Source organism: Macrobrachium rosenbergii, chromosome 42, assembly GCF_040412425.1.
Source record: "Macrobrachium rosenbergii isolate ZJJX-2024 chromosome 42, ASM4041242v1, whole genome shotgun sequence".
Classification (NCBI taxonomy): Eukaryota; Metazoa; Arthropoda; class Malacostraca; order Decapoda; family Palaemonidae; genus Macrobrachium; species Macrobrachium rosenbergii.
In genome coordinates, this window is record NC_089782.1 from 42,948,822 (window position 1) to 42,975,025 (window position 26,204).

Sequence of the window (26,204 nt, forward strand, 5' to 3'; positions counted from 1 at the left end):
TTTCAGCGAGTGGTATCCTGGAATGGTTGGAGATGGGTTTGAAAGGTGGGCAAATACATTAAAACACTGAATTATTGTTAAATATGATAACCTATAATCATATTTTCTAAATCACGATTGTTTTAAATAGTGCGCAAAGGCACAATGTCACATGCAACTTCGATCAGAATTGGGCAACAAGACAAAGAAATTGGGCAACAAGACAAAGAAATTGGGCAACAAGACAAAGAAATTGGGCAACAAGACAAAGAAATTGGGCAACAAGACAAAGAAATTGGGCAACAAGAAAAAGAAATTGGGCAACAAGACGAAGATAAATGCATTTTGAAGAATACTTCTTTACTGTCACGGAAGAATGAAAGGCACATAATATTCTCGCAAACATTCTCGATGAAAGTTTATTAAAGGAATCGTTAATATTTTCTTGGCTGGATAAAACTGTCATTGGAGTCAGAGAAACGAGTTATCGTTGTTGGTGTTTGCAATACCGAGGGAAAATTACGGGGTTTCTGATTAAGATGGAACGGGAGAAGTAGGGAAACATGTACCGTTGACTAAGATATGCGTCTCACCCTTAAAGTATTAGTTTGAATGCTCCCTAATATGTAATGGAAGTAAGCTGCAGGATTTCTGTTAAATGGATTTTTCTCCTTGGGAGCGAACTTCTCTTTTTTTTTTCTTGTTTCTTTTTAAAGGTTCCTTGACTCTCTAAAGTTCTAAACAATAAAAAAAAAGGTCTAAAAAGAAATTTTTTATTTTCATTAGGAATATACGTCGTGATGTTTTAGTCAAGTGGTTTTCATCATAAATTATCCATGTCCCGTTTATAATTCTTTGCTAACCCACATTATTCTGATACGGTTGACGCAAGTTTTAGAAATATTCGCATACTTTTTTAACACTTAACCCTTTCTATTTTAAAAAGTCAGCCTCGGGACCGGCACGCGTTAAAATAAAAAGGAGAAGGTGCTGTATGGAATCCGAAGTATTCAAAACCCAATCAAATTCAGGTGTTCGTTTTGAATATGAATAAAAAATTGAGAAGAATTGCTGGCTATATTTAGAGATCGTAAGTGCACCCATAGCGTAAAATGGTCGAAAGCTATTGTGAGAGAGAATATCGTTTTTTTTTTTTTTTGCAATAATATAGGAAATCAAATGGGAAATCAATAGCATCTAATGCAAATAATCTAAAAAATGTACAAGGGGTGATTCACCACGGTACTCACAAACTAGAGAGAGAGAGAGAGAGAGAGTCAATCAATTTGCCCCGACTTATTTTATTTTAGAATTTATTTATCTTCTCTCTTTATTCGAAGGAAATCAAACAACTGGGACCATCGACACATAAAAAAAAAACATATATACGAGAGCGCCATCAATCAGGCAATTCATCAATACAATAAACACACGAAGGTGTAATCTAATCACGTGACACTCTCCGACGGCGTGACTCTCCCGGACCACTTAAGGGCCTCTCGCGTGGACCCAGAATTCGGGAGGATTAGCCCGCACGCGGCCGGGATTATCTGCCGCTATGGAGATCGGCAGCACTCATGTGCCTCTGAGGTATTTATGAGGAATATTCATCGGAGCACGTGGGCGAACTATGCGGTTAAATGACCGTTGAAAGGAAAATGACGGAGTGTTTTTATTCTGCCGGTAAAGGTAAAGGGGGTGTTGAGGGGTGGAGGTGTTCATGGTAATGGGTGGGCAGGGGCGGGGCGGGGGGGTGCGTTTGGTGTCCAAGCTGCAGTGATCATTGTCCATAAATACATATATTTTTTCAGTCGTTAACTTTTGGCTGCACTAAAAGGTTTCAAAAGATTAAGGATAAACATTATCAGTTACGCAACATTGTATAAAATGGAGAATGAATGTAAGTATGGATTTTGAACACGAATACAAGACATTTAAATGCTGAAGCTGTTCAGATGAACTGTTTGCATAGTACGTGTGGAGAAAGAATTGAAAGGGACAGATATACGTAATGGCGTTACAAAGGTTAACGTAGGTAATGGTTTGCTCATGTGGAAAGAATGGAGGACGATATCCTGTTGAAAAGTGTATGATTCGTTGTGTTGGGAGGTATATGGAAAGGAAGACCTGGAAAGCACTGGATAGATTGTATAGAAGAGGCTTTAGAATCCAGGAAGCGTGAGAGTAGAGAGTTCGACAAGCTGCTGAGAAGGCCTTATGCATGGATGTATGGAGCGGGCGATTATTATTACTGTGCAAGACAAGCCGGAGCTCTGGTTGGAATCACGGAGTGCTAGAAGCCCAAGGACCCCGACAGGGGAAGCAGCACCGAAAAAGGTAATCGAATTAGAAGACCTTTGGTGCAGAATCTCCAGTGACAATAACTGAAATTTACCGAAGACCTAAGGAGTCCGGCGGAAGTGGGAATGGGTTGTTGTGATAAAAAAAAAAAAAAATACTGACACAAAGTGTTTGACCAATAACGAAGCGATTATGACGTTCTAAGTACGTAACGACAAAGAAAAATAAACGCCAAGTTCTAAAAGTTCCTCGTTGGGAGAGTGGGTTCCGTTCTCGGCTAGCACTCTGCTCGCCGCGAGTTCGAATCTCCGACCGGCAAATGAAGAATGAGAGGAATTTATTCCTGGTGACAGAAATTCGCTTCTCGCTATAATGTGGTTCGGATTCCACAATAAACTGTAGGTCCCGTTGCTAGGTAACCAACTGGTTCTTAGCCACGTAAAATGAATCTAATCCTTCGGGCCAGCCCTAGGAGAGCTCTTAATCAGCTCAGTGGTCTGGTTAAATTAAGATATACTTAACTTTTTTTTCTGAAAAAAAAAAAATCGAAAAAATACGCATTGATTATTACACACGACACATTCACCGTTGCTTTATTTTGAAGCTTGAACATGATCAATTCTGGATTAATGCAGTCCTTCATCACTTGCCCTTCGTGCACATCAAAAATATCAAGCGAGTCTGCTCTGCTCTTTTCTCCTCCTCAAGAAACTTGCTTAAGATACATTACTCCATTCTCTTTTCCTTCGTTCATCTCTACACCTTCTTTACACGAGTACTTTTTTTTTAAATAATTTAGTAAGTTGCGCATTGTTGCCGACGTGAAGCCGAACCGCACTGCTAAATCAATCATTCATTCCCTCGAACGGATAACTGAAATTCTTCAAGCCATCAAAAAAAAAAAAAAAACACTTGATATGTACATACATAAAAGGATTCCGTACTTCGTCTTCAGCCTAAGGTGATTGGATGGCGGGGTGGGGGATGGGGGGGGGATGGAGGCTTGGGGAAGTGTCTCCCGAATTTTTTTTCACGTCCATTAAACAGTTGCCGATAAACAAAATAAGGTAACTATATGTAAGTTTATATCTTAGATATAAATGTATTAGATGCGGGTCTAATACATTTAAATGAGAAAAAACTGACATACAGACATTAATGATACACATGTACCAGATGATTAAATAAATGATGATACATCTATAGGGTACATCATGTCCTGCAACAAGAGAAGAAAACTATACATAAAATTTTTTTGTAAAACTCTTCGCGAAGCGAAGATTTATTGTATCTGAAGCAAGTTAAATTCTTAAGAGCAGGTAATCCACGGGACGGTCAGCCTACCCCAAACTTTCACTCCTTGTAACTGATGATGGTGTTTCCTTCTCTCGCCCTTTCATTTAGATTGATATTGGTTTTCCCCTCGATCTTTTTTGACTCGAATTATATTAGTTCCCTCTCTCCTTTTCGATTGATATCAGTTCTTCCCTATCGCGTGCCGTGTACAATCATAGATATGACCCTTTTCCACTCCACCGCCTTCCATCATTTAATGAAGCCTTTCTATGATCTCCGTAACAGCCAATTACCTTCCATTAGCCAACACGCACGATCAATTCTTTCTCGTTTTTTTTTTTTTTTTTTTTTGTCATCGAAATTTCAGTCACAAGAAATCTGCTGAGGTTTCATGACATATTCGATATCAGACGAACTGATATGATCATGAACTGAGGGTTCTTCATGAAGGATTCTCGAGGTATGACGTTGGTAATGAGTAACTACGATAAATTTTAAAATTAGCATAGGACCGAGAGGCGAAAACTAGAAGTAGGTCGCTACACAAATTACCATAATTAAACTATCAATACTACTACTGCTGCTACCACTACTACTACTACTACTAATATAATAATAATAAACGTCCCCACTACCGGGCAATAGCGTGACGTCACCAACATAACTCATCCTTCCCTCGACGAATTACGGGCCTTTCCTACTCGCGGGCTAAATGTTTCTCACGTAAAAAATGCAGAAGATCAAATCATTGCGTTAGAAACTTTATTTTTTTTTATTTCGTTCTCTCCATAATCCCCAGTAATGACTTCCATTAAATTTTCAGGTTGTTTGCTATCACAACATCAAACCTCGAGTGAAAGTGATCTTTAGGAATAATTCCATGTCTTTTGGGTGTGTGTGTGTGTGTGTGTGTGTGTGTGTGTGTGTGTGTGTGTGTGTGTGTCTACACTGCGCTACTTGTGTTTTAGCTCTTTCAGCGAGTGTGTGCTTGCTGCATGCAATTTAAAGTTGGTTATTAGTGATGTTAAAAGCAATTTCAGTTTGTTCCGTTTTATAATACTTTACGAGCAGGCGAAATTGTCCTGTGCACAAGAAATGGCGGGTGGGGCCTAATGTATTTAGTTTGACAAGCCAGCTTCAAACATCTAAAGCGGGAGTCTCAAACTGTTCCCTTTCCTTCATTACTAGAGAGAGAGAGAGAGAGAGAGAGAGAGAGAGAGAGAGAGAGAGAGAGAGAGAGAGAGAGAGAGAGAGAGCACTGTTTTGTTAACTGTCACAGCAGTAGGCTAATAGCAGTCCTCGAACTGATTTATTCAAAGTATAATTGGCATCCCTAAAAGGTGTAATTTAGCAAAATAGACTCGAATGTAATTTACAGAACTTATAACTGTTTGAAGCACGATGTAGACTACTATTATATAATTGTAACGGATAATGCGTTAAATTTTAGCATATCCTCTAAGCACAATGTGCTGTGCACGACATGCAAATTTCGTCAAGTGCTGCCCGCTCATTTTATCACATTAGCCGACAGTTTTACTGGTGATTCAGGATTGCCAGAAGTACATGCAAGATAAATGAGGGATAGATTCACAGCATCCTCAGTTGCCGAAAAAATATAAATAATCACTTCATTAAGCTAGCTGAAAAATGGCCATATTCCTATAGTTGACCAGATAACCAATTCTAGGAACCAAAGAAAATCGTTACAAAGAAAATGGGATCTCACAGTGACGTATACAATTGGCTTCAAATTTTACAATCAGTTTGGTCATCTAGAATGGTTCCAAAATTAAATACACGTTCCGAGAAGTTGCAAACGGTCAACCAAAATTCTCAACTGTAAACAAAAACAAAAAAATGAATAGGATATACTGCACACCTCACAGCGCATGATAGGAAATAGATACCAAACGGCATACAAGGGCACATTACCCAACTGTTTAGAATATACGCTCTCTCTCTCTCTCTCTCTGTACAACTGGTTTAGTCCTATCCCACTGCAGTTGAGCATCTGTTAAAATGAGGCGTAATGCAGACATAAATAATTTAGTATTCTAAAAGTATACATACACACACACACACACACACACACACACATATATATATATATATATATATATATATATATATATATATATACTGGAAAAATAACAATAATTTTACATATGGAACTGAGCAACAATTTTCATTTTACCAATTGCAAACAAATTCAAGTTTGATACGAGAAAAGAAAATAAAACACACCACTATACAATTCACACACACACACATACTAATACACAATCCACGAAGTTACGCATAGGCGCCATATGACCCTTTCCAATGCGAAGCTTAGTGTTTTTTTTTTCCTTGTAAATCGACACGTCACAACACGGAAAAATAGCATCCCTCTTTGAATGGTCATTATTATCACGGTAAGTGTGCTCTTCAAAAGTGGTAATTCTTTCCTTGACAGTCTTATCCTTATTATTAGTAATATTTCTGCAATAATAATAATCAAGTCTTCACAATAACGGGAGATTGGTGGATTGTCTCCCGCGATAATAATAGGCTACCAATGAAAAGCTACAATAAGTCTGAGGGAAAACTTGATCTTCCCTTCCATTTCTGCGTCCCTGTTTATATAAACTCAATAATATGGAATTATGGGAGCGTTCAATTAAGTTGGGAGTTATGATCAATGCTATTGCTGTTATGACAAATTTTCCACAACCGGTCATCGTCTTATGATGCACAGTTCATCTCAAAAAGAGAGAGAGCGAGAGAGAGAGGAGGGAGGGGGTTGCTAATACATTTTCATAAATGGGTTGAAAGCAGCTAGAGAGAGAGAGAGAGAGAGAGAGAGAGAGAGAGAGAGAGCAGTAAACATCAGCTGCCAGGTAATATATACTCATATATTCTCGAAGTGATTTATTCCAAATATAATTATCATTACTAAAATGTGTAATTTAGCAAAGTATTCTTAATTTCTTACTTCAAGTATATAATTACACAAAAAAATACAAACACAACTTCAAAATTTACTCTATTTTTGAGTGCCGTAACATAATTGAATAAAATTCAAGGAATTGACGACACTACAGTTGCTGGGTCTCGTGTCTGTAGGCGACGGAAAACAACACAGCGACAAGATGTCGAGCATTGCGTCGTTCTATTTTTGAACAACTGTGGTTGTACTGACGCATTCTGGTCGTTTCGGCCGTAAGCACGTTTACGTGCAAAATGGGCGCCGTGTTTAGTACCAGCCCCTTGGGGATGTAGTACGTAAAACATGAAATAATAATGGTAAATACCATAAACATAACGTCTTGCATTGTTTTGGATGTTACGGCCGAAACGACCAGGACCGGTACTGACATCTTCACTAGTTGATGATAAAGTTAGATATTTCTATCCATGTTATATTTATTCACATGTATTATAATTTCCGCGACTTAATTTAGGGGACATGATAGCCTACAATAGTGGCGACGATAGCCGAGGGACGTTACGTAACGGGCACAAACTTTAGTGCGTAGCCTACCTTCAGACATTGTATCGAAGTGCTTGGGTACTTTAATTTTTCCTTTGGTTTACAATTTTGCACAGAATTATGTTCGTTTCAGTTTAAAGGATGGTCCCACTCTCAGGGGAAAAGTAGCTTACATTTAATTTGGCCACCTTATCTAAATACGAAATATTCAGTTTGTTTATCACGTATTTGGTGATTCTATAAAATACAATTTGTTGCTTGTTTTACATACGGACAAGTTACTGTATGTTGTACCTCAAGAATACAATTTATAATGCTTATTATATCTGATTTACAGCCGATGCCCTATTGTAAAACTGAAACATATAACGTTATATTTTTGTACATTTATTAAGTTTATCATAATTCCCTTTAGTTTTATTGGTCATGTATGAAGGCCAGAAGGACATACAAGGTAAATGAGGCATCGATACAAAGTATCAAAAATTGCAATAAAAATTATTAAATAATCACCTCATAAAAACTGCGCAGCAATATAGCTTTAATGAAGATTACACGAAAAATGGCCATATTCTCTTAGTTCACAAAACAGCTAACACTTATTACACTAATAATAAATATTTCGGTAACAAGAAGAATATCAGCGATGTGTACAGTTGCTTCAGATTTTACAATAAGTGCTGGTAATTTATAAGTAGAATTACCACATTCAAGTAAAATTACAATATTTTTACAAATGGAACTGAGAAACAATTTAAATCTTACCTCTTGCAAACAACTTCACGTTGATATGACACAAAAAAATAAAAAAATAAAACGCCAATATACAAGACATACGCATGCACACACACACACTCACACTAACAAACAATCCCCATTCACTGTTACGTATAGGCGTTATTTGTACCTTTCAAATACGTGGCGAGAGTTTTTTTCTTTTGCAAATCGATATGCCATACTCGGGAATGATAGTATCACTCTTATTTAAACATGGTATTTCTATAACTGCCACTATAATAATAATAATAATAATAATAATAATAATAATAATAATAATAATAATAATAATAATAATAATAATAATAATAATAATAATAATAAAGTTCAGATAAAAGCAAGTTCCTCATTAGATGGGTCGATATCCTACTCGGCTAGCACTCTCCTAGGCCCGCGTTCGATTCTCCGCCCGGCCAATGAAGAATTAGAGGAATTTGTTTCTGGTGATAGAAATTCATTTCTCGGTATAATGTGGTTCGGATTCCACAATAAGATGTATGTCCCATTGCTAGGTAACCAACTGGTTCTTAGCCACGTAAAATAAGTCTAATCCTTCGGACCAGCCCTAGGAGAGCTGTTAATCAGCTCAGTGGTCTGGTTAAATTGACTGAGGTATACTTAACTTTTTTTCCTGCTTATATATGATATAAAAAGTTTTTTTCTTAATAATAGCGAGTCAGGAATCGTTCAATTAAGCAGACCAATATTCCAAAACCGATCATTTTCTTATATTGGACAGCCTATAGAGTAGTGATTCAACCTTTCCTGTTCAGAAAGATAGAGAGAGAGAGAAAGGAGGGAGTTGCTAATAAATTTTGATAAATGATTCAACACAACGAGAGAGAGAGAGAGAGAGAGAGAGAGAGAGAGAGAGAGAGAGAGAGAGAGAGAGAGAGAGCAGTAAAGTATCAGCTGTCAGAAATCATATACCTATTCTCAAAGTGATTTATTCAAAATTTAATAATCGGTATTAAAATGTGTAATTTACCTAAATTTTTTCCATTTTTAATTTTAAATATATGATGATACATAATATAACCAAATAATTTCAAAACTGATAATCTTTTTGAGTGCCGTAACATACTTGCATAAAGTTCTAACAGTTAATGAAAGGAAAGTTGGCTGGTTTTGTTCTCGTTCGGTGCGTAACATTCATCACTGAAAAATACAAAGACAAATTCAATCTATAGTTGAACAGCAGGTTAAATATCCGTTGATCAACTGATGGTGTTACAACGATTCATCTTCGATTGGGTAAATTTATCACAGTTGATGCTCTTAGAGAAATGACATACGATACTTAACAGAAGCAATTATGTATGTGTTAATGTAGTAAGGTACAGTTATGAAAATAAACAGGCGCAATGTTAGTGTATATCGTCACACTTAAACCTGTTATTGTATCTCTGATTTCCAGTTTTGTCAAGCGATCTCTTCGTTTCAGTTTAATCAACTTCATTCTCAACATTTGCAGTGGGTTCTTCCCCCATCGGCCTCGGTCTATTAGCGAAGTTCTTAAAAGTGGTATTGAAGGGAGGGACAGTTTCACTGAAAGGCCTCTCTCTCCCGCAGACAAAATATATTCAGTTTGGCCATCTTCGTACCTACGTATAAAGTACTCAGCTTTCATATTTCTTACTTATGTAATGAATCTGTAACGTACAGTGTGTACCTCGTTTTTGTATACATCTGCAATGGACATTTCAGTGTTATTTTAGGTTAGGATTGGATAACTGCAGAATATTCATTGTACTCATATCCGTTTTACACAAGATTTACTTTATAAACTTGAGACGTATAATTCGGTATATTTCAGCATTTCCACTAAGCATAATTTGCTGTAACTTCCTTTTTTTTATACGAAACGCTAATTTCAGCTTCATACTGTTCAGTCATTTCATCATATTTGGCGATAGTGTTACAAGAGATGTACGACTGTTAGAAGTGGATACGATGTGAATGAGGCATAGATAAATTGCATTCTTTACGTGCTAAAACACACACACTACCATTACACACACACACACACACACACACACATATATATATATATATATATATATATATATATATATATATATATATATATATGTATGTATGTATGTATGTATGTATGTATATGTACAGTATATGTATACTAGGAGCGAGGGTACAAAGACGGGATAGGTTCCGAAGACATGAAGAAACCTAACCCTTCCTAGAATGCCATGACCTTACCTAACCAGATCTCACCTTCCTAACCTCACTTAGGGCGTCGTATCATGACCTGACCGGAGGGGCTTCCTCCCCTCCCCAAAATTAACACTGAACATCGGAGACAATGAACTTAGCTTCCATTCGGAGGTAGTCATGTCGTTCTGCAAACTACCCGTTTTTTTTTACAGGGGACCTCAATAATACGTAAAGTTCAAGAGTTTCTTATTTATTTCCAAGCTTCCAGAGTCGTGCTTGCCTCCATCTTCAAGAAATCAAATCTTAGGTTTCTTGAAGAAGTTGGCAGACACGCCTCTGGAAGCTCGAAAATAACGAATGTCCTCTTTGAAACATTCCGCATTATTGGGGTCCTCTGGGAAAATAATAACTTTATACGCAGTGTATTTGTGTTGTTTGATATATATATATATATATATATATATATATATATATATATATATATATATATATATATATATACTGTATATTTATATAGAAATGTTCAGGCTTATCAGCGTATATTTTCAAAATAATTGCATCTGTTTGCGTAATGCTTCATATAAAGACGCTCAAATTTGGAGGGAAGGTGGTTAAACCCGTTGTACAGGGAGAGAGTATGGAGACGTGTATGTATGTGTGTGTGCTCCCAAATTAAGGAAAAATTGCGATGTTTTTAGTGTGGAATCGAGAAACATTTTCAACTTCTCTCATTTGCAAACATATTGAAATAAATAAATAATAAGATAAAACACCAATGCCTATAAATACATCACGAATACAAGTATATATATATATATATATATATATATATATATATATATATATATATATATATATATATATATATCAATTTCCAATTTCATGGCTGCCTTTCTGTCTGTGTGTGTCCCTCCCCTCTCCCTTCCACCTCCCCTCCCACTTGGTGCAATAAAGAATATAGGCAGGTGATATGCAATTGATGAAGATGGTCAGAATTAAGAATTAAGTTAATGATGTGAGGATGATAATGATGAGTCTTCTCAGCTGCTTGTCACTTTTATGAATGTGCCGATGCGTAAATTGGAAAAATATTTGAATTGTTCCAGAGCAAGTTTTTTGAAATTCTGAAAAGCACACAGAGGGAGGTGACGGGAAAATTCAAGCATTCCAGGGAGAAGTTTGTCTCGAGAGAGAAGAGAGGAACAATGTAACCCTGCTGAATATCACCTTAATCAAAGAGTTAATGATCAGGAAAATAGTCTTTCAGAAAACAGAACGGATCTAGAAAAAGGAAAGAAGGAGATTCAGGCGACCACAGCACGGTTCAACAAGCACAGGATGGAACAGCAAGCTTGCGAGGACAAGCTCCCTTTGCTGGAGAGCGAAAAGCAATTGATGCAGGAGATGGCGACGCAGGAAAATGCAAGAAATATGCTGGAAGACGAGATCGACAAAATGAAAGCAGAAAATAAGCAACTGGCTAAGAATGGTGCCACTGTTGAAGACCTAACTGATACCTTGAATAACAAATTCATGAGCCTGACTGCTCAATTGGCCAAGATCAGTTGTCAACTTCGTCAACAAGAGGAAGCAGCAGGGCAACGGGAGACGGAACTGCGTGACATGAGATAAAAATCTGCGGATGACTAAAACGAACCCAAGACCTGGCTGGAAGGCGCACTCATCTGTTGCAAGACTGAGAAGGAAGACCTCCGGCTCCAAGTTCGACAACTGCAGGAACAAGCTGGCAAGCTGTCCAGAGAAAATTGATCCCTCCAGTGTCAGCTACAGGAGAAGGACATGAGAGTGGGTCAGCAGGATAATTTACTGAAAGAGAAAGACCGCCGACTAGAGGAGATGACGACGCGGACCAGTAGCCTGCACGAGAAGAAGAATGCTTCGGAGCGGGAGCTGAGGAATCTGCAGGTGAACAATGAGACGCTGCAACGGGACTTGGACGACCTCCAGATGAGGAAGGAGCACCTGGAAAAAGCCAACGACGGACTACGGAAGAAGCTGTCGGTCCTGGCGCGCTGCCACGAGAAGGTGGCAGCTAGCTTCAATCAGAAGGAAAGGGAAAATGATTGAATCTCTGGTGATGTCGGACAGGAAGATTCACTTGTGTTGCCTAAAGAACTTCATTCATTACTTGTGTTTAGTTTCATGTGTAAATATTTATCATATTTTTTTATTGTAAATTAAAGGAAAAGTATTTAACAAAATTATAAAAGTAAACCTCCTTTCTTCTGATCATCAAAATGTTCAATTAAGTCAAAATTGCAATTATGACTATCTTACAGAAATGATGGTTTTAGGACTCTCTCTCTTAATATACAGTAAGTGTATATATATAATATATATATATATATGTGTGTGTGTGTGTATACCTACATAAAGAAACTAGCAGGTGCTCGCTATCGCTCACATTTGCTAGTTTCTTGTTAAAGTTCTGATGTAATTAATACTGAAGTTGTATAACAGGCGTAGTATAAATTACTATGATCATCATAATGCAGGTGGTTTATAGTTATCACATGAGGTTAATGAAACCCTTTTTAAATTTTAAAGGTCAAGCACGTTATATTTATAATACGTCTTCACTACTCCAGGATCCTTTGCAGTCGTCTTCAGCTCCTAAAACATTCCTTGGAATTCTGGGTGGAGTGACTCCGAATACAAATTCTGGATTTCTCCGCGAAACGTTTGTTTGAAAACACACCACTTATGTGTCAGAAAAAGAACTCTAAGTAATGGTTAACGCTATGTTAAAATGATCTAAAACCTTTAGGATTTTCCTTGAAGACAGTTTGGAATCATCCAGTCTCCGGTTCCTGGAAGGACAAGAGAATTGCCATTCCCGCATGCGCCGAACTCCAAAGTCTCCATGAATAATCTCCGAGATGCTTCAAATCGCCTTGAAGCCGCAGAGAGAGCAAGTGTCATATTTAAAAAGTTGGGTAAGAGAAACCTCGAGGACACCCTTGAAGGGAAGGGTACGACCCACAGGCTGCTTCCTGCTATCCTGCCAGGCTGGGGAACCGGGCCTGGAGAGGACCCGAAAAACTTCAAGGATGAGGCCCAAAAGCCACCAAGGCTCGCCTGTTTCTTGAGGGCAGCCTTGAAGGGAAGGGTCTGACCCTGAGTCTGCTTCCTTGGAGGAAGGCAGATATCCTGCCAGGCTGGGGAAGCAGGCCTGGAGAGGTCCCAAAAACTTCAAGGATGAGGCCCAAAAGCTCGCCAGTTTCTTGACGGCACCCTTGAAGGGAAGGGTCCCACCCTGAGGCTGCTTCCTCGGAGGAAGGCAGGTATCCTGCCAGGCTGGGCAAACGGGCCTGGTCAGGGCCCAAAGGGTCATGGCCAAAGGCTCCTTAGGGAGGCCAGTTCTTTGAGGGCACCCTTCAAGGGAAGTGTTCTCTCCAGAACAGGAAGGCAGGATTCCTTCGAAGATCTGATAACAAAATCATTGCAGCTTGATTTTCCATTAATAGAATGTTCTTTATTACTTTATTTCTCTTTTCCAGATGATTAAAATATTTTATTTTTGTGTTATACTCTGCATCACTTAATTTGTACCAAAATTCTCCCATGCCAAAAATTCATTCAGGGGAAAGTGTATTTCGTATTATTGCCGTCAGTCTATGTGTAGCACTTTGCATTAAATCAGTGGCCTAACCTTGGGAAGTTGACAAACCGTTTCTTCTCACAGTTCATTGATGAAGACGGTAATTATCGTTTTCCCTGCGAACTTGGAGAGTATATTTTGAAGTTCGTGGAGGAAGCTGGTTTTCTTGAAAAATTATAACGTATCGTTAATTTAGTTTTACCATTTTATCAATTTCTTGGAAATTTATTGTTCCCTTCAGGCCACATTATTTATTAACGGCGATGATGACCACAGGTAATGCAACGTTGATTTGTATGAGGTCAATGAAACAGCCGAGTTTAAACAACTGGCACCCTGCCCTGCACAGTGTAACTCGCGCCTCTAGCTAGTATATATACAATGTATTTCTATAGCTGCAAGTTTTATTCTTATCAAAAGTAATCTTTCTATAAATAATAATAATAATAATAATAATAATAATAATAATAATAATAATAATCATCATCATCATCATCATCGTCATCATCACGTTATGGCCAATCCATTAGACAAAAGCTTTCATCTTGTGTAAATTTTTTCTTCCACAAAAAATAGTAGCATCAATCAACTGCTTTCACATTGAGTAAAACGTTATCTCGCTTTATTTTTCCCTACAGCATTCTAACGTCAAAATATAACTAACAAGATAGTCTGGTGGCATTCAATCTGTTGGAAACTATTATCAACTTTATCGCTTCTATAACTAATTTTCCAAAACCGATAATTGCCTTATAATGGACAGTCTATAGAGCAGTGATTCAACTTTTCCCATCTTAAAAGAGATCGAGAGACAGAGAAAGGAGGGGTTTGCTAAAAAATTTTGATAAATGTTCAAAATAACTAGAGAGAGAGAGAGAGAGAGAGAGAGAGAGAGAGAGAGAGAGAGAGAGCAGTAAAGCATCAGCTGCCAGAAAAAATAGACCTATTCTCGATGTGATTTATTCCAAATTTAATTATCATTTCTAAAATGTGTCATTTAGCAAAATTTTCTTAATCTTTAATTCTTAAAATATATTGACACATAATACACACGTATAATTTCAAAACTGATAATTTTTTTGAGTGCTGTAACATACTTGTGTCAAGTTTCAACACCTGACGAAAGGAAAGTTGGCTGGTGTTCGTTCTTTCTTTCACGTATGACTGCCATATCATAAAAAAGGCTTCTTGTCACTATTTTTGAACAACGAATGTTGTTATATCTTTATCAACTAAGACAGCTAAAAGTACTATAGCCTTTCAAATTAGTTCGGATAATAACATCACAGCTAATAGCCGCCTAATACTATTAGCGAAATAACACCCGCCTACTTAGAAATGCTTATGATAGAGATGGCGTACACAGCTGAGAAACTAGTGAGGCGCAAATGTTAGTGTATTTCTGTAAATTCTCTCTTTCTCTCTCTCACTCTCTCTGTCTCTGTCTCTCTCTCTCTCTCTCTCTCTCTCTGGCCATCACCGTACGTAAAATTAAAGTATTCAGCTTTCATATTTCTTACTTATTTGATGAATCTGTAACATACAATGTGTTGCTTTTTTTTTATACATCTGCAGTGGACATTTCATTGTTATTTTAATGTAGGACTGGATAACTGCAGAATATTCATTGTACTTATATCGTTTTATATGAGATGTACTTTATAAACTTGCGACGTATAATTCATTACATTTCAGCATTTCTACTAAGCATTATTTGCTCTATCTTTATTTTCTTTACGACACGCTAATTTCACCTTCGTACTTGTTCAGTCACTTCACCTTATTTGCCGACAGTGTTACAAGTGATGTACGACTTTTAGAATTAGATACGAGGTAAATAAGGCATAGATACGTTGCATCTTTACGTGCCAAAACACACACACACACATTATATATATACAAGGGGGGGAGGGGGGAGTATAGAACTACGGGACAGGTTCCGCAGACATAAACAAACTCAACCTTTCCTACAATGGCAGGTCCTGACCTAACCAGACCTTAGCTTCCTAATCTCACTTGGGGTGCCGTGCCATGACCTGGCCGGAGGGGCTTAAAATAAAATTTAAAAAAAAAGAAGATAAAACACCAATATATATAAATACACAAATACAAGTAATATATATGCACAGTACATATACTCTATATATAGCCTATATAGATATATACATATATGATAAACGCATACGATATCTCAGAAAATAAAACTACCATAAAGGTGACAAGATTTATCATAGTTTGTCGACTGGAACGTTTCCCTTAACCAAATACAGATCAAAACACATCCCTCTTTACGATCCCCATTGAACGTTACGTTCTGTACAAGCGCTTCAATAATAATAATAATAATAATAATAATAATAATAATAATAATAATAATAAAACGGCAATACCAAGAACAATCACGTTCTGGGCAACGCAGGAGACAAAAGCCCTCATCTAGTGTCATTTTTTTTCCCAGCAAAAATAACAGTATTAATCAGCTACATTAATAATGAGTGAAATTTTATCTCTATTTCTCCCTGGCGCGTTCCATGAGAAAATATAACCAATAATACGGCCTCTGGATGCGGTCAATCATGTTGGAAACGACGATCAACGCTATCGCTTTTATGACTAATTTTCCATAACCGATCATTATCGGATGATGGGCAGTCCATGGACAGTCCGCTGCGATTCAACCTTTCCCTTTAGAGAGAGAGAGAGAGAGAGAGAGAGAGAGAGAGAGAGAGAGAGAGAGAGAGAGAGAGAGAGAGAGAGCGAGAGAGAATTGGTGTGTGTAGCCAGGCAAGAGAGAGTGAGAGAGCATGGGAGTGAATATCTGTAGATGTGCACACAATACACAGTATAGATGTGTGTGTTTGTTTGCATGACAGAAAGATAGTGCGATTACAGACAGTTACAGAGAACTCCCGGGTTAGAAAAATGACACCCACGCAAGATTCCCACGTTAAAAGATAAAGATCTCTAATTCCGCGAAGCGTATACGTTCCCTCAGCGAAGGTAAGCTTGCCACCGCTATTAAAAAGCCTTTTGCTTTTAGCGCAAGCGGCGTAATCACTGCGAGGGATCAAATATTTACCGCTCTCGGGGCTAAGGCGATTACCGTTCCGTAATTCGCCGGTAAGTTTCGATCAAATATTTACCTGTGAACTCGTTAGCCACCTCTCCTCTGCGGGCAATGGGTCCGTTTCACGCAATACCTGGCCAGGTGAGGATTCTCAAATGAGAAATGACAGTCGTGTTACAAAAAGTCGAACACTACACACACACACGCATATCCACGTAAAACTTCATGTAACAGAGAAGAGGAAAGGCAGTAAGGTGTTGAATTATCCTCAAGGGTACAACCATAAACTTTTGATATTCCGATCAAAACAATTTTGATTTCACACTAAATCCATTGCGGTTTACTGATGATTATTTTTTGCTCCTCATAAACTAAGGACTGAAACTTGATTTCGTTTTTACACGACTGAAGGATTTTCCTTTTCTTCTTGCAAACATTTCAGTCGCCCGTCAGACCACCTCTTCCCAGATTTACTCGGTACAAAAATTCCAAGCTTTGGAACTCCCCTCCTATGCTTGTGTCCCTTTGTATCATTTAGGAGAGAGATCTAGTCCACTTTTTTCCATCATTTTCCCGGTACTCTTCAGGCCTGGGCTATATAGGGGCATTTCACTGCCCACCCCAGTGACCTTTGCATTAAGGAATATTCTAACCTTATATTTGTGACAAATGGAATACCAGATATTAAACTAAAATGAAAGGTTATTTACATTTGTGTTCAGGTAATTAGGTTAAGTTACGATTAAACATGAACAAGTAAAAAAAACCATAAATAAGAGTGTGCCAAAATATCACCATACTATGAGAGCGCGAGTTAACCATCCTTTTTCCTAAAGCTGCCTCAGCACCCCACCATAAAGATTATACAGAAGAAACGTTCAAATAGTCCCCCAAGGAACTGAAATGGCATTCTCATTAAGAGCCTCCTCCCAGCACCGGACGGTATCCCAATTCAAAATGCCTTTCCATTCCAGCCGTACAAGAGGAACGCGGACCAAGAAAACCAAAGATCCGAGAACAGTCTGCCTGCGAGAAGGCAGCGCCGCCGGGGCCGAAGATGGAAACGCCCTTCAGACCTGGCCTGGCGCCCATGCCGAAGCCACCACCCCCTCTCAGGATGGGTCCACCTCCCTTGCAGCCCCTCTTCAATCACCCGACAGACTCCTCCAGCGATGCCCTTCCGAACCCAATGCTCTGTGACCTCGAACCAACTGGGGCGAGGCACTCCGGACTGGCGGATGCCCACTGGCCGTAAGCAGATATATGTTCATGTCAGTTTAATTCATGCGATATGTTGATGGTCCTCGTTATGGACTTGTACTTCTCACAATGTTATCAAAAGTACGACTAAGAGCATTTTTGAATGAAAGAAGCCACGGTGTCATAAACCTACTTAGCAAGCCTCTGCACAGTAACTCACTTTGTATACAAGTTATTTCCAAAGTAAAGGAAATACGATATAAATGAGTGATTTGTAGGTCAATACTAGCATAAAAATGTCACTTACCTTAGTGACAACATTTACACATCCTAAACACACACATTATATATATATATATATATATATATATATATATATATATATATATATATATATATATATATATATACACATACATGTGTGTGCGTGTGCTTGTATGTGAGTGTGCGTGTGTAAGAAGATTGCTTTACATATTAATTTCCTTTAAAGCTTATTCTACATGAATGTAAACATGTTTTCAACACTAACTACAACAATACTAATAAATCATTAGCGTTGATAAAGCGCCACAGAGTCATACCCCATAACATCTGTATCATTCCAGGTTAACAACATTTTTAGGAAGCAGTCCATTTTTCCCAACAAAAGCGCCCCTTCTAGCACCACCTGCCCCAGCTTTACCGGCCACAACGCCCTTGTTACCTCACGTCTTGACGCCCATTGTACCTCCATTTATTCATCAAGCCCACACGACGCCTTTAGTATTAGATCTTCAGCAATCGGCCTTCAGCACCGTCAGACCAAATCTTCAACTGTGCACAAATACATGTAAGTGTTAAATGAGAAATGCAGCTTACCAATAACTGTTAAAAGAAAAAGGCAGTGACAAGAATGGGTGCAAGATTAAATTGGCCACTGAAGGTTTAACCGTAAACGGACAAGAAACGTTGTTCTTCAGATGCACGAATTCTTTAGGGCACGACTTCCATTTTGCTAGTCAGATTACTTGCGTAACATGACTTTCAGCACTGTTGCTTGATTCTGAAGAATAGACTCCTGTACGGTTCCAAAGTGGTAGGTGGATGTTTGCAAAGTATGCACAGTGAAATATATGTCTACAAGTCAAAATACCCCAACAGTTAAACTTGAAAGTCTGGTCATTCATTTTCACTGTTAACGATGTGGCGCTCAATATTAATTCTTTCGTTATGCACAATACATCAGTTAGAGGCCTTTCTCTACGTCTTAAAAAGTTAGCGTTGCTCGATGTGAATTACGTAGATATAGAATTATGCAATTCGCTTCCCTTAGTGAAATTAGCGGTGCTAGCTATGGTCACTGCTAGGATGGGTGACTGCCTTCTAAAACGGAGTTCACACGATCGTTCTTGAATGTCATCACAGGAATGGCAGTTTAAAATCTAGACCTAGACCACTTAATGGGACGGTTGGTTTTGCACATAAATCATTCGTGGATCGTAGGTTCAACCCCAGGCAATTCGGGGAAGTTGGTGACAAAAATTAATCTGGGACAATAGTTGTAGAACGTTGAATGACTGAAGATTCCAAGTGCTTCCCCTGATAGTCTAAATTCTATAACAACGAAAAAATCTAGACCTAAACTCAGTTTTTTTTTACCGAGGCGCATTTACACTCAATCGCATGGGTGCCCTGTTAGCTCGGAAAAGTTTCCTGCTAGCAGACTGGTTGCAAGTATTTTGTCCGAATAGCATCATTGTTTTTTCAAATAATTACAAGTAATGTGAGTCGAAACTTATTTACTAACCTAAATTTCTCCCTCAGATATATGTTTTGTCAATAAATAATATTCACGAATAAAGAGATTATAAAGTATTGTGATGGTAAGTCTAAATTCAATAACAACACCCGCTGAAGTCAACGACAGGAGCTTGTTTTCGGATGCACGCTGCATAATTTGTTTACTTTTCACATATTTTAACACCAACTGGGATAAATTACACTAAGCATAAGAAAAACATGTTATTATAAACTTTCTTTGATACCAGAATCTACGAAAAACATGGAATTAATAAAACTCGCTATTGGTGAAAACTTCCGGGGAGTAAAGGGAACATCCTGTGGCTTTAAATAAAATTACCTAGATAGGTAGGCCTAGTTATTCATATGGTATCCACATGCCAGCAAATGTTGATGGGCAAGAAAACTTTTCAGATACATATCATCTTTCATAGGCTTTTGTGCTGAAGCCTTTTATTATATCATTATGATAAATAAGACGAGGCTATTTTTCTTTAACATAATAATAATGTACTTCCCTTATTATGGCTTTATTTCTTGCACACATTTCAAACTAGGCTAGCCTATGTCTGTGTGTCTTACACCATTTTTTGACAATTGCAATCAATTTCGCTTAACTCTTTAAGGTAAGGAGTAACAGTAAACAGTAGCTGATGCTTGATATAAGTTAGGCTAGGTGTATGTAGGCCTATGATGTAAGTCCGTATAGAAAGGGTTTGCTAATTTTGTCGTAAAGGTATGGATTCTATTAATAGCACTACTTTCGGTTTGAGGATACTGTAGTGTTCCATAAATTGCATAAAAATCACAATTAAACGAAATTTCATAATTTTGTCACATTCTTTTACTTCTCAAACTATCCTACTCAGAAACTCGTTTTACTTCTCACCTTAAATGTGTCTTGAACAGCACGCAAAATAAGAAAATAAAAGGTTTTCTTATCTCGCATTGTCTGCTGTAACTTACGTGAAAGAGTAAGTTGTTAATTTCTGCGAAATATATTTTTATTAGTGTGCACATAGAAACTATTTAATTGCAGATATAGCCATTAAAGTAATCTCAATAACATAACACTGATTTCAACACTTACATAAATCAGGAAAATGCTGCAATGACATAAGCAGGAAAATGCTGCAATGACAATCATCTGGTTTTCCCGCCAGGCCGCCACAGGCTGTTCCTTTTACCTCCCCGGAAGTTTCCACCAATAGCGAGTTTTATTAATTCCATGTTTTTAGTAGATTCTGCTATTCAAAGAAAGTTTATAATAACATGTTTTTCTTATGCTTAGTGTAATTTATCCCAGTTAGTCTTAAAATATGTGAAAAGTAAACAAATTATGCAGCGTGCATCCGAAAACAAGCTCCAGTCGTTGACTTCGGCGGGTGTTGTTATTAAATTTAGACTTACCATCACAATACTTTATAATCTCTTTATTCGTTAACATTATTTATTGACAAAACATATATCTGAGGGAGAAATTTAGGTTAGTAAGTAAGTCTCGATTCACATTACTTCGTAATTATTTGAAAACAATGATGCTATTCGGACAAAATACTTGCGAAACTTTTCCGAGCTAAAAGGGCACCCCTGCGATTGAGTGCCAATGCGCCTCGGTAAAAAAGAACTGAGTTTAGTGAAATGCTCCGAGTAATCTTTTTTTTTTTATTTATGTACCTATTTATCGATTTTTATCCCACCATATTCCGTGAATCTTCTACATTTAGCTAATGATTTTTTTGCAGTATAGCCTACGTAATGAATCACAAGGATGAGTGCTACCACTGGTGTAGCACCCATTGTGCTTCGGCTATGTCGGGTTTTCTATGTCCTTGAGAAAAAGCATTTCATCAAAAAAAAAAAAAACATGAAGATGGTTCATTGGTATTCTCAGTACTAGCACCACTTCTTTTAGAGGCATGGATCTTCTTCAGTTCCCTCCTGAAATTACTTTCTAAAGCGCTCAATTTCATCTTAATATCATCGATAGTGGCATCTTTTTTTTAACTACCCTGAAAATTTCTAAAGTTTCTCACACGCAGCATTTCCTTAATCTTTCCTCATGAAGTCCTTGCTGTTGCTATTTTTGGAAAGCGTTGCTATCGCAGCGATAAAGTACACTCGATGGAGAACGTGAGAAAACTGACGAGATTGACTGTCGAGTTGACATTCAAAACAACAGAATGATGCACATAAACTACTTGATTTTAAAATATTTTCAAATCCATCATTCCGCTGTTCACACGGTCGGTCAGAATGACATTCACTGAAATACTGACAATCCTCTTACATCTTGCTCTCGTGCTTCCCGGACATTACGTCCCTTCCTTACCACCCACCTCTTTCGCACTATGTGTAACAGTATCCACCCTTTCCATTCTTCTTCTACCACATACTCTCAGCAAACAGCTTCAACCTTTTACTTTCATTCACATTCAGTGTTCACACTAAAAATGTTTTTTTTTTTTTTTTTTTTTGTCAAATGTGATTTCTCTTTAACGTAAAAGACTTCAGAGAAAAATATTGCAGTTCAAAATCAGTTTTGGATCCCCTTAAGTCAAAATCTACAATCCTATTTACATATTCAGATGTTACTGTGTGTTAAACACATTGAATTAAGGACAAACGTACATCATAATACTAAGCAAAATAATCCCTTAGAGTTTAATTTCACAACTCAACCGCCGAACTGATGTTTTATTTGCTCTGACCATTTCTTGGTCGATTACAAGGAATAAAAAAAAAAAATCCTCTCGTCTATGTAAAAACGCTGTTTTAATAAAGTCAAGACAAGAGCAGCAACCGACAGGCAATGCAGTGCTGCTTGCCTAAGTGCTTCGATAATGCTTTGGCAAAGCTCCCCGTAGTGCTGGAAATTAATTGGTCGTCCCATGAGAAACGATGGATTGAACGCGTTTTGCCGAAACAAAACGTGGGAAAGCCGCAAACCGTAATATGTCACATTATTGCGGTATACTCTGGAGGTTTATATATATATATATATATATATATATATATATATATATATATATATATATATATATATATATATATATATATATATATATATATATATATATATATATATATATCTTTATTTCAGCTCAAGGCCATATACATGGAATATACAAAGTAGACAATAACATACGCAATCTAGATACATGAGATAACATGATGAAAAAATTATAAATCGGTAATACCCACACAGTTGCTGAAGAGGTATAAAAAAGTATATTCATAACAATGGTAATGACAGAGATAGTATTGTGAATAGTAGTAAAAAAATTATAAATAACCAGATTGCATGCAATTAATTTTTAGGTAGGGAAAATTATTACAATCGTATATTTATAGCCGTCATTTCTGACCAATAATGCATATCTTTCGTCATAAGATCCTTACAGCATGCGAAGTTGAGCGACTCAGAGCGAGTCTTTACACGAATAGCAGACCAACTGTAAAACAACGCCAGTGCATAGAGTTGTACAAGACTATACATAGACAAAGAAAGAGCAGGGCTAGTTAACAAGAATGAAAATCAAATAAGACAAATCAGCGATGAAAAATTTAAGAAAATAATGCTGCAACCAATCGGTGTTCTCTATTCACGTAAAGTTAGTGTTCTGTAAACTGAAGTTACTTCTTTTGTTGACGCCTTTCCATTATGATTCCTCTTTATTAGTGTGTTTCAAGTCCTTAACTCTTTCACTGCAACAGATGCATGCAAGGGGAAAATCTAACGTAAAAAATTTCTTTCTAGGTAGACTTAGAGAAGAAATGGGTGTACAGATCTTAGGGTGGGCAGTCAAATTCACCAAGTCATCCCCACTTCTAAGCCCAATGCCCATCAACGATCTACTGCTTTTGTTGACAAGGGCGTGGCCTCAATTACTCTTACTCCATGCAGCCTACTGGCATCAAGATATCCTCCTCCTTTTTCAGCAGGACCCTCTGAAGCTAGATCTCGATATAACGGTATTCACTTTATGTGCTTCTTTGTCATTATTTGACTTGTTTACTGTACTCAAGTTGAGCGAGATCTTTCAGTTCAGTAAAGACGAAAAGTCTGCATAGAAAATATTGAACAAACAAAAATACTTGTCTTTCATATGTTTAAACAAACTTCTTAGTCTTAACCTCTGAATTTTCTATCATTTCAGAAAACACATGTCCTAGAGAGTGATGAAAGCAGGCAAGTAGCCTCTGCATTAAGAATGTGCAGACAGTATTCACTAGATTCAACGGAACTTCTGCTTTTGTCCGCTGTTATTTTGCTACGATTACGTGAGTATCATTTCGTAAAGTTGCAACTGTGGATATTGAACTTTATGTGGCCATGAAGTTAACAAAGCAATCAATAATAATCATTAAAAGGAGAAGACCTGAGATACAACCCTTTCAAGTTCATTGAGCTAATCAATGGTAACAGTGTAACATCATTCCCCTACCTTTTTTTATCTCTCAATAAGACTCACAAGCTCTGCAAATCTTTGAGTTTTGTTGTTTACCATTTCTGGGTTGAAAATCACCATTTTGAGTTTTTTGAAATCCCTAGATATTCTGACATTCAGGCTAATGTATGGCTGTGCTCGAATGCTTATAAATAGAGGTGGTATGGAATCATGATAAACTTTCACAAAAAGTTACATCAGTAAACCAGTCAACTGGTTGGATCAATCCTTCATTCCATTCATTTAAGAATGTGGAATTCTCTATCTTCTGTGTTTCATGAATTATTTTATTTGACTTTCCTGAGAAGGCAAGTCTGGTTCCATAAGAAGATGTTAATCAACACAAAAGCCCTTCTATTGTATGACATGAATTCACTTTGGGTAACTATGTCCCCTTACCAGAAAACAAAATGTTACCAACGTTGAGAAAAAATGGACTGCATACCAAAAGGCTGATACATACAAACTGACTGTGACCTTTATAATATAAACTTTAAATATTTTTCAAGATATAAACCAGCCAAGTGGAAAAACTGTGACCAGTCAACTCCCTTGAACTTCACATTAATAACAAAATAAAATACACACACGCTATACCTACTGTATAGCCATAGAAGAATCATTTTCTCAGTGCAACATACTGTAAAGGATAAACTTATTCAGTTCAAAGGCTTTATGCCTCATTGTAACTCATCGTCACTTCCATTAAAATCCTAAGGTCAGTTGCAACTTGCTAAGCACCAATTTTTGGCATGAGATTACTTGCCCCTTTTCCATGTCCCCAGCAGGTGGTCATAGGAGTGTTATTTGTCAATGTTGTATGTGGCATTCACTGGGAGACCACCCCACCATGTAATGCCCAGACTTGACTTGCTGTTTCACTGACAAAGAAATCACTGATGTACCGAACTTGTTAAAACTCTGGCTTTTAATTAACAACAAAATCCTATTTACAAATATAACATATTTTCTGTAATTACAAACATCTTTCTGGGCTGAGTACATGACAAAGTCTCTATACATCCTAATGTTAAAGTAAAGCCATAATCTGATGTCAGTAAAGTGTCGTAAAAGGAACAAATACTACTCAAATAGCAATGCATAGGCCCTATTAAATCTAAATTATTTCTAATGAGTAGCATTACAGCATCTAAGGTCATTGACAACAGAGTACTTGTGCATTGGTGGAGCTCCATTCCAGTGAAGAATACAGCATTATCCAAGGGATAAGAGCCAGCTGCTCTGCAGACATACATAATGTACACATTAACAACTGTACTATAGCAGCACTCAAACTGTATAGGGAGTATTACAAATCAAACTAATTTTCAGTGCAGGGGTGAATGGGACAGGCAACCTAAAACCTCTAGCTAGCCCTGATGTGATGAAAAACAGGGAGAAAAGATGGAATAGGACTGCCTCTTGAAGGATGAAAGATGATGAAACTGTTGTTATAATTAAGGAGTCTGACGAGACCATCAAATCTTATGTCTATACCCATACGGTTAGCTAAGTATTTGTTCTTAAGAGTGAAAACTGAAGCAAGCTAAAGTTGAAAGCAGTTGGACAGCTAAGTGGGAATACACCAAAAGGAAATGGATGAGAAGTAAAAGGAATACAGATATGTAACAGGGGACAAGGGGATGTTTCAGGAACCTTTAGCACCCTCTACAGTATGCCTCTCAGGGGATGGTGCCCCTCTATGGGAAAAATGCACAAAAGCAAGAAAAGAATTTCAAAGTCTGGCAGTAGAGGAGAAAGAAACTGTAACTGAACCACCAAACCTGTGAAAGTTGGAAGGGGTGGTCCAATGACCATACAGTATTTGCACAGAAAATTTCTTCATTGAAAAATGAGACAAACTTATTGTGACAAAAATAGACAAACATATTGTGACAACTTAAACTATGCCTCATCCAACAGTCTAATAATAACCCAAAAAATATTTCATATTCTTCTATACATCTTCGATTAGTTTCTTATACCCATCACTTCCTTAACAGTGTGCAAAATTTATTTTGGGAACCTTCAATTTTACAGGAAGTATTTTGCTATCCATTGCCATAAAAGAACAAGCATTTCAAC

The 26,204-nt window shown here is 37.5% G+C and overlaps 1 protein-coding gene across 1 annotated transcript in view; it reads left to right on the plus strand.

Annotated features, from left to right (window-relative positions):
* Window positions 1-26,204, plus strand: part of LOC136827807 (nuclear receptor subfamily 2 group E member 1-like) — a 54,751-nt gene that overhangs the window by 27,477 nt on the left and 1,070 nt on the right. The window contains exons 5-8 of the mRNA XM_067085265.1: window positions 17,664-17,940; window positions 18,495-18,718; window positions 23,429-23,643; window positions 23,829-23,952. Of these exons, the coding sequence (XP_066941366.1) occupies window positions 17,664-17,940; window positions 18,495-18,718; window positions 23,429-23,643; window positions 23,829-23,952 (840 nt within the window). The remainder of the gene's footprint in view (window positions 1-17,663; window positions 17,941-18,494; window positions 18,719-23,428; window positions 23,644-23,828; window positions 23,953-26,204) is intronic.